Here is a 15,295-nt window from a genome sequence, read left to right on the forward strand (position 1 = left end):
TTGTCGCAGGATGGGCTCAGGACATGCACACACAGAATGACAGAATGGGTCAGGCAGGAAGGGACCCCAGTGGGTCAAGTGCTCAAGCAGGCACAGGACTGCACCCAGACAGTGCTTCAGTATTTCCAGTAAGGGGGATTCCACACCCTCTCTGCGCAAACTGTTCCAGTGCTCGGTCACCTGCACAGTAAAAAAGCTCTTCCTCACATTCAGATGGAGCTTCCTGTGCACCAGTTTCTGCCTGTTGCCTCTTGTCCTCTTGTTTGGAACCATCGACAAGAGCCTGGCTCCATCCACTTGGCACCTTCACTACAGATACTCAGACATTGATGAGGTCCCCTTTCAGTCGTCTCTTCTCGAGACTGTACAGGCACAGCTCCCTCAGCCTTTCCTTATCACAGAGATGCTCCAGTCCCTTAATCATCTTTATTGCCCTTCGCTGGACCCGCTCCAGGAGCTCCAGTTGTACCGAGGAGCCCCGAACGGGACAGTAATGCTGGATAGAGTAGTAGTGTTCCCTCCTCCCCCCCCAGAGAATGGGCTGCTCCGACCTCCCCCCGCCTCCCTGCAACTCTAGTTTTGCCGCGAAATTCGGTACGGTGAGGGCAGCTCCACTCTAGCTTGCGGGGGGCGAAGCGATGTGCCATTACTGAGGGCAGCCTCTGCCCTGTACCACAGGTAGTAACCTGAATTATAATCCTTTCTCTATTGCAGCAGGTCGAGTGGGGCGAAACTCTCACTTCGGGGGTCTAGAGGATTCATCTCCTTCCTCCTTTCCTTCTCGGTTCCGCATCCCCCCTTTCTGCCTTCGTTGGGCGCTCCCGTTACGATCGCGCCTCGCCATTGGCCAGAAAGCCCGGGAGAGCGCGCGGACGCCGCTGGCTTTGGCGCGGAGTGTGGCGGCGTCTGTGGGGCAGTGCAGGTGGGTGGGGGCACCGGGCGGGGGTCGCGGCTGGCGAGGGGAGGACAGGGAGGCAACCCCGCCGGTCGGGGCTCGGCCGGTGGCGGAGCGCCCGTCGCGCTCATTCTTCTCGCCGACCCCCTACCCTCAGGTAGGACCGCCGCGGGAGCCGCAGCAGCGCCATGTCGTCGCCAGCCTCCACTCCCAGCCGCCGCCGGGGCAAACGCGGCCGGGGCAGCAACCCACCGACTCGTAAGTGCTGCGGGGGAAAGGGGCCGCCCGCCCCGGGGGTGTTGTCCCAGCCCCCTCCTCGGTCCGCCTGGTGCGGCGGCCTGGCTATTGTAACGCTGGCTCCGTGTCTGCTTGTGTCTTGCAGCACAAGATGCTCGCTCTCCTCCTTCCCAGAAGCGTCGGACAGACGACTCCACCTCCACCGGGGACCTGCAACCCATGCCCACGTCCCCGCCCGCGGACGTGCAGAGCCCCGGCGCCGCCGATGCGCTGTTCTCCAGCCCGCCGCAGTTCCGCCACTCCGGTACGCTGGAGCTGGGGCGCTCCGTGGCTGTGCGGGCCCCGGGGATGCAGCCCGCAGGGCCGCCTGCACCGCCGTGGGGCGAGCCAGCGTCGGGAACGGATCCGGCTGAAAAACACTCGAGGAAAAAATGAGTGTTTTCTCATGTTTCTCATTTGAATTTAGTGTAGTGAATACTACAGGAGGGCAGTCAGTGTCTGGGGTGCAGACCTCTATCGTAGCTTCCAGTTAGCATGGGAATGGGTATCGGAGATTATACTTTGTTTTAAAGTTTTCTTCTAGAAAGAATAAAATAATGAAACTACTAATGCAGAAAGAATTAGGTAGTTTACTATAGAAAGCCTTTCTTTTTATAGATAAGATTGTTTTTAATTCCAGTAGCTGTTAATTGTGTCACTTGCTTTACAGCCCCCAAAATACTAAAAAAAAAAGTGTTTAATCTAAAATTCTGCATATTTTTATGCTTGAACTCCAATGTAGTTTTAAAATGTGGTACTACTGTAAAGTTTTCTAGGGAAGCTTTATTAGAACTTAAGATCTTTGAGAAGAGCTGTTAATACAAAGAAAAGTTCTAGGTAGATTGGTAACATCTTTATTGTGTGTTTTGACAAAGCACTGGACTTCATTGATACTACTCATTCTATGACAGTAGAGTTAAAAGAACAATGAGACAAATGCAGAGCCTGAATTTTAGTCTGCTCTAGAAGTAAAAAATGCCGATAATCATTACAAAACACTTCTTTTTGTAGCTATTCCTCTTGACTTCGACATCAGTTCACCTCTGACTTATGGCACACCCAGCTCCAGGGTAGAGGGTACCCCACGAAGTGGTGTACGAGGAACTCCGGTCAGGCAGAGGCCAGATCTTGGGTCTGTCCGTAAAGCCAGACAAGTGGATTTACACTCGGATGGGGTAGGTGGATGTCTCATCTCTTGTATCTGACAGCTGCTTTTTAAACATATATATATTTATGTATGCTTAACTTGTTTCCATGCAGCTGGCTGAGGATATAGTAGCAACCGAGCAATCTCTTGGACAAAAGCTTGTTATTTGGGGAACAGATGTTAATGTGGCCTCGTGCAAAGAAAAATTCCAGGTGGGTTTCGTTTCTTCCTTTTTTTTTAATGAAAAGCTAGTTTGATTTAAACAAATATTAGTTGAATATGATACAAAGTAGGTGTTTGTATTGCTAAATTCTGCTCATTTTTCTTGTCTGTATCTCTTTTACCGCTATCGTTCAGCGATTTCTCCAGCGCTTTATCGATCCACTGGATAAAGAGGATGAAGACATTGGCCTGGATCTTAATGAGCCACGCTATATGCAACGACTTCAAGAGGTACTTGGAATGCAGTGAATTCAACTTTTCTTTTTTCAGTCTTGCATGCCATTGAGCTAAAGATTTCCTAACTCTCTTGCAGATTAATATGGTTGGGGAACCATTCCTGAACGTAAATTGTGACCATCTGAGATCATTTGATGAAAATCTCTACAGGCAATTGATTTGCTATCCTCAGGTGAAGTAGTGTACTTGTTCTCTGGCTTTCAGGTGGCTCTTGAATATTTCTGGGTTTTAAAATGTTTGTTTAAATGCAGTGCATACTGTGTGTGTTCGGTGCAATCTCAGTGGCTACTTTATTTTACTGAATATAAAATGTCTTGTTTCATAGCAGATGATCATAGACACAGTGTGTACCTCGTGCATGCGAAGTTAGCTGGTGAACTGCAATGTCCAGTCTTGTACTTCCCTCCCACCCTTTGCAATACTCAAGTGAATGAATAAATCTGATCTGAACAGAGGTTTTCTGTTACATAGGAAAATGCTCAGATGGCGTAACTTACAGTCATTGCTGGCTGATCAGCAGCACATAAAATGCTTTATGCACAATTGCTTCATTCTGTGATTTAACTTGTAAGCTGTTTTTATACAGGAAGTTATCCCAACATTTGACATGGCTGCCAATGAGATCTTTTTTGATCGTTACCCTGATTCAATACTAGAGCATCAAATTCAAGTAAGGCCATATAATGCACTGAAGACCAGGAATATGAGAAATCTAAACCCTGAAGGTAAACTTTTTTCTTACCATGTTAGAAAAGAATCTTAAAGATTTTCATAAAAGTGGTGAATACTAACATAAAATTACGTTAGGACTATATAAAACTGTAGTCCATCCACACCAATGTCTTCCATTCATATGTGTGTTTCAAAAGCAAATGCTTTAGAGCCCAAATGCAGAATAATCTATCCATAAAGGAAATCTCTCCTATCATCAACTATTCATGTTCTTGGTACTGGAGGTGCAAAGGATTCTTTATTTTGCATACATAATTTTGCATGCATATTTTGCATACATACATCCTGTAAATTAGAATATTTGTACTATGCATTTATGATTCTTTTTACTCAAACAAAATAATAGTAACCTGACTGTCTGCCTCCTGCCTAAAAACTATTGTAATGTGAAATTTTGAAGGTTATTTAAATTATCAGAGTATGAGGTCATGACATGAATCTCTATATTTTTGTAGACATTGATCAACTCATCACCATCAGTGGCATGGTTATCAGAAGCTCCCAGTTAATTCCTGAGATGCAGGAAGCATTCTTTAGATGCCAGGTTTGCGCTTTCACCACCAGAGTGGAAATTGACCGTGGCAGGATTGCAGAACCATCAGTGTGCAAGAACTGTAACACAACGCACAGTATGGCGCTGATTCACAACAGATCCATGTTCTCTGACAAACAGATGGTATGTTGGCTTAGGTAGTAGCTAATAGTGGGTAAAATGAAACAGTTGCTAGGTTTTGCTCCCCCACCCTCCTAAATCATCAATGGGATTAATTACATGTCTTGAGATTGAAAGCTTTGAAAAGAAAAAGTGTTTTGGAATGTGGAAATGGGTTAAACAACTTAGTGGAAACAGTCTGCTTTGGAGAAGAAACGCATTAGTAGGATGAAATGAAGTATGTACACCTCTAATGTTTCTGTATGGAAGCCCTTTTATCTACAGTATATCCACTTCTGTCTAGACTAGGTGTGCCTTGTTCGTAGCAGCATTTTAGCCATGCCAGTAGCAATCAGCAGAATACTCATTTTCATTCTCTCTTTTAATCAGTAATCATTTTTGCTGTTTGGGTGGGGGTATTTTGTTTCTGAGCAATGTTCCTGATTGAAAATGATGCTGAAGACTGTGTTAATAGAAAATCCTGTTATATGCTCTGTGGAAAAGCTTTGATTTTTTGCAACTGAAACTTAATTGGTGTTTTTGCTAGATCAAACTGCAGGAGTCTCCTGAAGATATGCCAGCTGGGCAGACCCCGCATACGGTTGCGCTCTTTGCTCACAATGACCTTGTTGATAAAGTTCAGCCAGGTGACAGAGTTAATGTCACAGGTAAAATTTGGGTTGAATATTTCCATTCTTCTTTTTCATTGATCTTAACTGTGTCTAAAGGGACCTTATGGGATGCACTTGCTAGTGCTGAGGGAGCTTGACACTTTCTTTGCAAGGCCACTCAGTTATCTTTGAAAAGTCATGGTGACTGGCTAAAATACTAGAAAAAAAGCCAGTGTCACTCCCTAGAGTGAGGAGGAGACTTGGGGAACTGTAGGCTAGTCAACTTCATCTTGACCCCTGGGAAAGGTGATAGAGCCAATAATCCTGGAAACCTTTTGTGACTGGGGCAGTGTTGTACACCCTCAGCAGACTTGCAGACAAAAACAGAACTGGAAGGAAGCAGTGCTTGATAGACCCTGACTGTGGTGCCAGCGTTCTCCTGGGCTGTATTAGGACTGTTGCCAGCAGGTTGAGGGAGCACTGGGTCCAGTTTTGGGGTCTCCCCAGTGCAAGGGAGACATGAACATACAGGAGTGCATTCAGCAAAGGTCTGTGATGATAACAGAAGCCTTGGTCGTACGTGGAAAGGCTGAGAAAGCTGGGAGTGCTCAGCCTGGAGAAGAGAAGGCTTGGGGAAATCCTAGCAGCATGTTTAGAAACACCTGATTTGGTGTGGTTGGAGGGGCAGTAGTGTGAAGAAGACAAAGCCAGACTCTTCTTAGTGATGCCCAGTGGCACACAGAGGGCACAAAATGAAATAGGCAGTTCCAGGTAAAAATAGGAACTTTTTTTACTGTTTATGTGGTTGAGCCCTGTCACAGGTTGCCTAGTGAGGCTGTGTGGAGTCTTTGTCCTTAGAGATACTCAAAACCTGATTGAATGCAGTCTTTAGCAAGCAGTTGGACTCCAGCTGACTCCAGTTTGAGCCCATGATTAGACTAGACAATCTTCAGGCTGTCTGACCTGGATTCCTTCATTCTGAAACTGTAGCTGAAGAAGAGGCAGTATCTTAAATAGTGTCTGCAGTCAGGAGAGTGGTAATGTAGAGTAAGTCTTGTGATACTGCAGCAACATTTTAAAAACCACTTTGCTTTAAAACAACCACTGTAAAAAACCCAAGCTGTTTGAAATGCATTTGAAAGCTGTTACTAAATTTGGCACTTAAAAAGAGGGGGAAAAGCTGACTGGAGCGGGAATTTCAAAAGCACCAAGCCTTACGTTTTTTTCAAAAATGCTTTCATTGTTGAGAACACGTTTGGTAGGAATGTAAAACACATATGTGTATCTGCAAAAATAGGATCTAGATGACTTTAAATATGGCTTCTACATGAGAAATAAGTGACACAGTGAGAAATAAGATGACAAAATATTTAGCCTGTTTAGAAAAGCTCTACTCTTCCAGGGAACATGTAAAATTTTTAGTGTTGGGGAATGACCATGTTTCTCCATACCTAACACTGTGGTTGAAATTTGTATTTAGGTATCTACAGGGCAGTCCCCATTCGAGTTAATCCACGGGTCAGCAGTGTAAAATCCGTGTATAAGACCCACATTGATGTCATACACTATCGCAAGACAGACTCCAAACGCCTGCACGGTGTTGATGAGGAAACAGAGCAAAAGAGGTTTACAGAGGAACGTGTGGAAATGCTCAAAGAGCTTTCTAAGAAAGCAGACATATATGAGAGACTTGCTTTAGCCTTGGCTCCAAGTATCTATGAGCATGAAGATATCAAAAAGGTGACAAGTTTTGTATTTCTCTTGTAAGACACGTATTTATATGTGTGTTCGTTGTTAAAGTATCTTGAAGCTTAAAAATTCAAAAAGCTGGATCTTGAGCAGTCTTAAAATGTCATGGTCTTCAGGGTGGAGTTGGTGCTAAGTGTAGCATAATTCTTATCAAGCTACTAAGGAGTGTTAATTTAGAGGGAAGATAACTGAAAAAGTAGGAAGGCAGCAGAAATGGGACAACTTAATTGCAGGATGCATCTTGGACATTTCATAGAAGTTCAGATTACTGATTATCAAAGGAAAATAAATAGCTGTAACATAGTAAGTGCTTGCTGAAAAGAGGCATCCACAAGAGAAGAGTAGCTTTAAAATGACATTTGGTTGACTCTGAGTTATGGAGTAACAAAACATTTACTTAAATGTATCCAAGAAGGGACTATTCCAATAAAGTGTCAACTGAGGTACTAACTAGAACATTGTGACAACTCCAATCAGTAGCAGGTCTCAAGATACTGTTAGACATCAAACACTCATCTTCCAAGTATATTCCTTTGAGGGTTTTTTAATAGATATATACATTATTATAGTTCACAGGTTTCTGAAAGTATAATTCAAAACCATACAGTGCTTTACTTATGAAATGGGAACACAGTAATGACTATTCCATTTGTTGTTACCTTCTCAACACGCTAATAAGGCACACCAAATCTAGGGGGTGGGGTTGAGGAAAACTAAGGACCCGTCATCAAAGGGGGTTCTTCAGGTTCCAACCAAAATCTGCTTACAACAACATACAGAATTTCTGTCTTTAATGCTTGAAACCCAGATGCATTGAGCTGTATTAATTTTAGCAGTGTTTGTTTTTCAGATGTTTCAGTTGAACAGTTGGATTTGCTCTGTTACATCTATACAAGAAGTGATGTTTTCATTTTTATAGGGCATTCTGCTTCAGCTTTTTGGGGGATCAAGAAAGGATTTTACTCACACAGGAAGAGGGAATTTTCGTGCAGAGATCAACATTCTTCTCTGTGGTGATCCTGGTACTAGCAAATCCCAGCTGCTCCAGTATGTATATAACCTGGTTCCTCGAGGCCAGTATACTTCTGGCAAAGGCTCAAGTGCAGTTGGTCTTACTGCATATGTGATGAAGGATCCAGAAACGCGGCAGCTGGTTCTTCAGACAGGTGCTCTAGTCCTTAGTGACAATGGCATTTGCTGCATTGATGAGTTTGATAAAATGAATGAAAGCACAAGGTCAGTTCTACATGAAGTAATGGAACAACAGACACTCTCCATTGCAAAGGTAAATGAAACCGAAGTATTCCTAGAGGCTTTTGTTCTTGCTTTACTCAGAGGCTTTCGCAATGCAGTTTTTGACCACTGAACCCATCTAATTACATTGATGATCTCAGGAAATTGGAGGGAGGTTTTGGTGGCACATAGCTTCAGCTGGTTTCAGAAATGTTCTTTCCTTTTGACAGGCTGGAATTATTTGCCAATTGAACGCTCGTACATCTATCCTAGCAGCAGCTAATCCTATAGAATCACAGTGGAATCCAAAAAAGACTACTATTGAAAACATTCAGCTTCCTCATACACTGCTGTCAAGGTACTGAACTGCACTCCATGTGTCATTTTTAGGAGATGTTACACTTCCTCTTCTGAAGATGATTACATAGAATAGAACAACTGTGTTGTTCACAACCTAGTGGAAAACTTTTATAGCACATACTTCAAATGCTGTTCTTACAATTTCTGTGTGAGCACAGAAGTGTCCTTTAATACTTATATGTAGACCTTGAACAGCAGGTGTGATAAGATCTGTAGGATCTCTTTTATTTACTTCTGTGTTGTTGTTTCATAATCATCTCCTTGAAAAGACCTGTTCTGAAACTTAGCGTATTGATAACTTTAGCAAAAATTCAGGATGCTTTTCTTAGCTCCATAAAGCTTTTAAAGTGAAACACTGATGAGCAGGGAACTTTGCAGCAGAGGTGGTGGAATCCTAAGATCTGTGCCTGCTTCATGTTGCTCTGCAAAATTCAGCTGAGGAGGTAGCAGTGCTAGTCAATCATTTGGGCAGTAGCTGTTAGAGCTACATTTAGTGCTTGCTGACAGAAAATTAAACTACATGCTGGAGTTGCATCTTGTTAAGAATTCCCACACTAAATCTGAAGTACACTAATGGTATACTGGATATCCTGAGAACACTTATGGCTTAAATTTCAATTAAGAGCTCCTTAATTTAATCACTTAATGACAAATGGTACCTTAGTACAGGTGTACTGGATGAAACTAGTGGATCTCAATTCTGCCATTTATCGGATTTAAGCTTACAAAAATAAATGGCTGGCTAAAAATGGATTATCCATGTCTGCTTATAGTTGCGACTAGTTGAATATATTGTTTGTAAAATTATAAACCATTTTCTTCAGGATTAAACTGCAAGTGCTTTTTGACTTGCTTATAATTTATTTAGTTACATTTTTTTGCTGTTACCTTTCATGGAAATATCTTTACCAGCAAGTTTGTTCTGTGCATTTGTTATGTGTGTGGGATTTTTTGTTTGTGGCAGGTGCAGCTTTTTTTGGGGGGGTGGGGGGGAGGATGTGGATTTTTTAAGGAAACAAAAGATGTCAGCCTTGAACAGGGAATCTGAATTTTGCAGAATGTACCTTGCTTTCAAAATTTCAAGTCCTTAGGGTGTAAGCAAATCCATTATGCTGTTCTGTACCTTGAGAATTCCAGAAAAATTTCTGGTGTAAGAAAGCAATTTCTACTTAGAGTAGGAATTAACAGTCTAGTAACTCCTACCTGTACTTGTTAAATCAAACCCTCCTAAACCAAGTACCTAAATGACAAGAAAGCACACTAATACTGGATCATATCCCATTCAGATTTGACTTGATCTTTTTGATGTTGGATCCACGCGATGAAGCTTATGACAGACGCCTTGCTCGCCATTTGGTTTCGCTGTACTACCAAAGTGAAGAGAAGATGGAGGAGGAATACATGGATATGGCAGTATTGAGGGATTACATTGCATATGCTCGTAGTTATGTAAATCCCAGATTAGGTGAAGAAGCAAGCCAAGCCCTTATTGAGGTAAAGGAATTGCTGCTAAGAATATTCAGAGTCTTCCCTGACTTGTCAGAAGTGGTGAAATTCCCTTGTGTGTACCCTCTTTACCTACATAACAACTTTCTGTAAGATCCTTGAAAAAAAAAAAAGAAGGTCTCTAAAGGAAAGAGGGATCAAATGAGAAATCATTCTGCGTTCTAATGTTTAGCTTTCAGATAGGTTGGTTTGGTTCCATCCCATAAAACACAATAAATTGTATTGAAGCAAAATAAATGTGTCATCATAGACACAAGTACTGCTATATAAGACTAATCCAGAATTTTAAAGTGATTCAAACGTGATTCATTACCATAGTTTAATTGCTTTATAATGGAAAAAAGTTACGTGATGTGGTTATTCATCACTGCACAAGAACTGTGAAGGTGTGTGAGCAGAAATGCAGTATTTGGGATGCCTTGCCAGAATTGCTTGTATTCTGAAATAAGAGGTGGGGGATGCAGGAAAAAGAATTAATTTGCAGTGAGATATGTAACGACTGCCTCCCTTTCAGGCGTACGTGGACATGAGGAAGATTGGCAGTGGCAGGGGAATGGTTTCTGCGTATCCCCGGCAGCTGGAGTCTCTGATCCGGCTGGCGGAGGCGCACGCCAAGGTGCGCTTCTCGGAGAAGGTTGAAACAATTGATGTGGAAGAAGCAAAACGCCTCCATCGGGAAGCACTGAAACAATCTGCTACTGATCCAAGGACTGGAATTGTGGACATTTCCATTCTCACGACAGGTTTGTGCTTCCGTAGTGCTAAAGCAGGGCCGCTGTTGGGATTTTGTAATTTTTAAAATGTAACTTAACCTTGTCCTCCTTAGCTGATTGCTAAAAGGTATTTTCTTTGCTTTTATAAGGGATGAGCGCAACAGCTCGTAAGCGGAAAGAGGAATTGGCCCAAGCCTTACGGAAGCTCATCCAATCAAAGGGTAAAGCACCATCTTTGAAGTACCAACAGCTTTTGGATGATCTCCGAGCACAGTCTGATACAGTAAGTTTCCTGCTTTGCTTTTACATTTCCATTAATTTTTAAAAGCATTTTTTTCCAAATGAACAATCTTGTCCACAAATTGCATTATGGAGGGAAATGGAAACATGAACAATTTCTGTTGGCATGACTAGAAAGCCAGTTCTGTTACAGACAAATGACTTGAATCTGCTGTATCTTAGTTTATTAGGGCTTCTGGAATTAGCAAACTCAGCTCCAAGGTTCTAGGCCAGGCTTCAAATTTCAAATAGAAGCAATGAAAACTTCAAATAAAAATATTAGAAAATTGATAGAAAGTATAGCATTTTTACTATGTTTGAAGTATTTTCCCCATCTTTATTTGATTTGCTCCTTTTCTATAAGGCTGTCACGAAGGAAATGTTTGAAGAAGCACTTCGTGCCTTGGCTGATGAGGACTTCTTGACTGTGACTGGAAAGACTGTGAGACTGCTGTGAGTTACCCTGTGCTTGAGAGCCTGCTGTCATGACCTTCGCCTCACTCAAGATAGTGTCAGTCTGCAAGATCTTTGAGATTTGGGACTATCATCGGCTATGACAGGCATAGCCTGTCCCTGCCAGCCAACTGTCATGGCTTCACTTTGCCTTACTATATTGTCACTCTGCAAGATTTTCACAGCTTGGGCTATCATTTGCTAATGACAAGGGTAGTCATGATTAAGTGGCACTTCTGTCATTACAAGATATTATGAAATACCTGAAAAATCCTCACGTCAATAATGCTATTTACATTCTAGCTAAATGTAATTACTAATATGTCAAGGCCTCTGTGTTTTTAGGAGGTTTTTTAGAGCATGCTAACAGTATTGCCTGTATTTCCAATTGAATTGTAAAAATTCATCCTCAGTGACTTTTTAGTAACTGCAGTTTTTACTATTAGCATTGCTGTAAGCTGAAATAAAATTATTTGTCTTAAAAGGACTCCTGTGTTCATTTCAAGTGCAAATCAGCATGTCCTGTGCTGAGCACTTTTCAGTCTAGAATTCTGCAATTTTTTGGAAGTTCTTTATGAGAGCATGAAAGGAGCTTTGCTTTTTGGTTTTTTTGTTTGTTTTGTTTGACCTGAGTGTACTGCAGAAGTATCCTCAACGTAAAAAAGGTAGATAGATTCTACTTCAAACCACATTTCTTTACTTCAATTATTTTAATTATGACTGGATAAATTAAGATACCCACTTTTGCTGTAATAACATATAATCAGTCCTGAAAGAACAAGGTCTTGTAGCTTGTGTACAATCATATTCCCAAGTGTCTGGTATTGCTGATTTTTTAATAGAAAAATACAATGCTATCTACTGATCATACTGAAAGTAGTCACATTTGGCGATGCTATGAATTTTCAGGTATGCCTGAGAGGTCAAGGAGAAGGTTAAGTTTTTGGCTGCCAGAGGCACGCCAAGAAATGGAATAATAAATTTTTCTAGTTCCACACATATTTTCTTACCCATGAACAGACACAAAATGTGAGGAAATAAGGCCTTGTTGCACGCTGTGAGGTGCTCAGTTAACGTTCAAGACACAACAAAATTAGCATCACTGGTCACTGAGATCTAAAAAGCTGCACTTGCTGTGCAGCTCCTGGAAGGGTCAGGGGAAAGTGCACACATAATGAAACGGATAATGTCTGGAGAAGGACCAGAAGAAATTAATAAGGTGTTGGGGGAAGTCAGTGAATCAGTTAGATTCTCAAGGTTATCTCTGAAGATCTAACAGAAGTGTGGTAGGCATTAGCCTCTCATAGGCAGCTCTGCAAAATGGAAGTAGGAGAGGTCTAAGGAGCTTAATTATAACCTGCACACAGGCCATAGCTAAAAGACATGGATGCTGCAGGGTGCTTTCTAGGACACAGACTTGGGAGGTTTACAGCTTTTACCTGTAAACTTAAATTGACCAATGCAGCTCATACCACAGCTTAATAAAGATCATTAGTGAAAGAAGATCCTATATATCTGGGCAGGGATCACAATGGACAGCTGGGGAAGAACAAGCATTCCCTAAACTACTTCCATGGCATGATCAAGACACACGAATTCAGGTCTCTAACCATCATTCATCCATTGTGTGCTGATTTTGGATCCTGTAGAGTTAACTTTCTTCACAGTGGCTGTTGTGGGGCTGTGTTTTGGATGTGTGCTGGACACAGGGTTGGTAATGCAGAGATGTATTTGTTATTGCTGAGCAGGGCTTACACAGAGCCAAGGCCTTTTCTGCTTCTTGTGCTGCCATGTTGGCATGGGAGGTTGGGAGGAGACAGCTGGGACAGGTGACCCCAACTGACCAACGGGATATTCCAGACCACATGACATCATGCCCAGCATATAAAGTGGGGGGAAGAAGGGGGGAAGCAGTGAGTTAAATCCTTGTTTTGCTTTGCTTGTGTGCATGGCTCTTGCTTTCTCTATAAAACTGCCTTTATCTCAACCACTGAGCTCTCTAGCTGTTACACTTCCAATTGTCTCCCTGTTCCTACTGGTGGGGGAATGAGTGAGCAGCTGTGTGGGGCTTGGTGACTGGCTGGGGTTAAACCACTACACTGTTTTTCATTTAACATGGAAAAATGTCATACTGCAGCATTCTCTTTCTGCTAAATTTGACTTACACTGTCCAGGAAGTCAACTGTTACAACAGAGGATTGACCTATACAGTTATATAAGCCTGATTTAGGTAGTAAGGACAGAGGAAGGAAAGGAGGAAGGAAAAAAAGCCGGTTTACTCCAACTAAAAAAAAATTAACGTTTACGCATAATAGTTACACGTTCTGTTTGGTAGTGTGGCTCAATTCCTGTTTGGCAAAAGTCTGGAGAATGCGGGCATCGATCCCGCTACCTCTCGCATGCTAAGCGAGCGCTCTACCATTTGAGCTAATTCCCCTCTGCAAGACCAGGGGAGGGCATTGTGGAATTCTGATCCCCTGCGAGCATTTAAAACCGCAGTTCCACACGTAGAATGCAGTTTCCCCTCTTGCTCTGGCCTCTCTGCTCACAAACAAAACCACGTTCAGCTTCGATTGCAAAAGTTGTAGTATTTAATTTAGCATTTCCAAATCAAGCAGCAAGAAACAAGGCAAACTGGAACAGACATGATTCCAGCTGTGTGTATGCAGTACCAAAAAAAAGAACCCCGGTTTGTTACTTGCCGTTCACGAAATAAAGCCCATTACGGCATTTCGTTTTCTCACTACACGCGTCAGGCCGTATTTAAATACTTTCTGAAATACTCACAGGGATGCAAGTTTTACTTCCCCCCAGGAGCAAAACCAGCAGTGGAGAATGCAGGCATCGATCCCGCTACCTCTCGCATGCTAAGCGAGCGCTCTACCATTTGAGCTAATTCCCCCCACACTAATAAAGCAACATCCTATAACTCTAGACTTTAACTGCTACAAATACGAACTGCACCCTTCATCTTTTACCGTGGCGAGTAACCCCACGGCAGCCTCAGAACATTTAACTACCACCTGACCTTCAGTTGTCTACGGTTTTGCCCAAAATGACAAAAAAACCTGATGTGGTAAGGCAGAGTAATGTGATAAGGTACTTCACGCTAACGTCCACGACAAACTGGTGCCCTGCAGCCTTCCAGCGGCACCTGATGCACGCTGGATTTGGTCTTCTCCTACACCGAGGGAAATCACACCGCAGACGATGCAGTGGAGCAGACTGAGGATAATACAAAACTCGCATTTGCCCTGATGTTGCCTCAGGAGACCATCTAGACAGCAAAACTCAAACCTGATTAAATTATATGAGTTTCCATTGATATTGACAAGAAGATGCATTGAAGTGAGCTGTGTTAAATGAAAGTATGCGGATACAAAGCCTTCAAAACTGAAACACACTAATTTTTTAATGGAACTAAGAAAGTCAGGCTATTTTTCAGACATAGGTAAGGAAGTTTTCCCAACCAGGTTAAGAAATTAGAACATTTTACTTGCCATCTTACATGAAAACTTAGCAACACAACAAATTTAAGATCACAAAACAATGCTGTCAATTATATAAAATACACATTTTAATAATTGAAAATAGTGCAGAGGTCTTTCCTCTCCCTTACCTGGCTTGGGCACAAAATAAACTGGTTTTTTGTGAGCTGGATGGGTGAAGCTTTAGGCCTTTTCAGTGGCCACAGAGTGAGATGTGGTGGTGAAAAACAGGGAGAGGTAATCTGCCTTTTTCATAATGACTCGAACTGCACAGGGTAGATAAAGAAAACTGTTCATAGAGCTGAACCTCACGCAACACGATATGGGAGTGTCGCGGGTTCGGTTTGTAACCAGGCAGAAACACCAATTTAGTGTAGTGGTTTGGTCCAAAATACTCATTACCGTTTATCTACTGTGAGATAAGAATTAGGAGAAATGCAAAGCAGACACCAAACTTGAAAGAATATAAAGAAGTTTATTAACAGACCTAAAAGAAGGAAAACAAAAAAAAGATTATACCACCTTCAGAACTCTCCTCCCACCTTCCTCCCTTCTCCCACTGACAATGTAAAAAGACAACCCTTAAGATGTTCAGTCTGTTTACCATGTCCATAATAACCTTGTTCAGTCCATTTAGAAAGAGAAGTCTCTTCTTGCTCATGCTATGAAAACATTATCACAACGAGACAGCCGCCCACTTCCAAATATTGTTCAGTCCATTTAGGAAGAGGAGTCTCTCTGC

At 42.3% G+C, this 15,295-nt stretch overlaps 1 protein-coding gene and 2 non-coding genes across 3 annotated transcripts; 1 reads left to right on the forward strand and 2 right to left on the reverse strand.

Annotated features, from left to right (window-relative positions):
• Positions 1–827: 827 nt before the first annotated feature.
• On the forward strand, positions 828–11,549 carry MCM4 (minichromosome maintenance complex component 4). The gene is made up of 17 exons (XM_017727436.1): positions 828–922; positions 1,053–1,153; positions 1,278–1,436; positions 2,183–2,346; positions 2,432–2,530; positions 2,676–2,771; positions 2,854–2,949; positions 3,364–3,502; positions 3,965–4,185; positions 4,709–4,829; positions 6,253–6,512; positions 7,441–7,806; positions 7,985–8,112; positions 9,401–9,608; positions 10,135–10,363; positions 10,483–10,616; positions 10,977–11,549. Exons 2-17 carry the CDS (start codon positions 1,084–1,086, stop codon positions 11,067–11,069), a joined length of 2,583 nt encoding a protein of 860 aa, XP_017582925.1. The 5' UTR covers positions 828–922; positions 1,053–1,083; the 3' UTR covers positions 11,070–11,549.
• Positions 11,550–13,429: 1,880 nt separating this feature from the next.
• Positions 13,430–13,502, reverse strand: TRNAA-AGC. Its single transcript has one exon. It is a non-coding gene; the product is annotated as a tRNA-Ala (tRNA).
• Positions 13,503–13,894: 392 nt separating this feature from the next.
• TRNAA-AGC lies at positions 13,895–13,967 on the reverse strand. Its single transcript has one exon. It is a non-coding gene; the product is annotated as a tRNA-Ala (tRNA).
• Between the last annotated feature and the right edge of the window lie 1,328 nt (positions 13,968–15,295).

Source organism: Corvus brachyrhynchos, unplaced genomic scaffold (assembly GCF_000691975.1).
Source record: "Corvus brachyrhynchos isolate BGI_N302 unplaced genomic scaffold, ASM69197v1 scaffold60, whole genome shotgun sequence".
In the NCBI taxonomy this organism is placed as follows: Eukaryota; Metazoa; Chordata; class Aves; order Passeriformes; family Corvidae; genus Corvus; species Corvus brachyrhynchos.

Bases quoted from the DNA above. Each gene is read 5' to 3' on its own strand.
- MCM4 (XM_017727436.1), top strand. From the start codon at position 1,084: ATGTCGTCGCCAGCCTCCACTCCCAGCCGCCGCCGGGGCAAACGCGGC. The intron at 1,437-2,182 runs GTACGCTGGAGC...TTCTTTTTGTAG, and splicing joins GCCGCAGTTCCGCCACTCCG to CTATTCCTCTTGACTTCGAC. The intron at 2,772-2,853 runs GTACTTGGAATG...ACTCTCTTGCAG, and splicing joins ATATGCAACGACTTCAAGAG to ATTAATATGGTTGGGGAACC.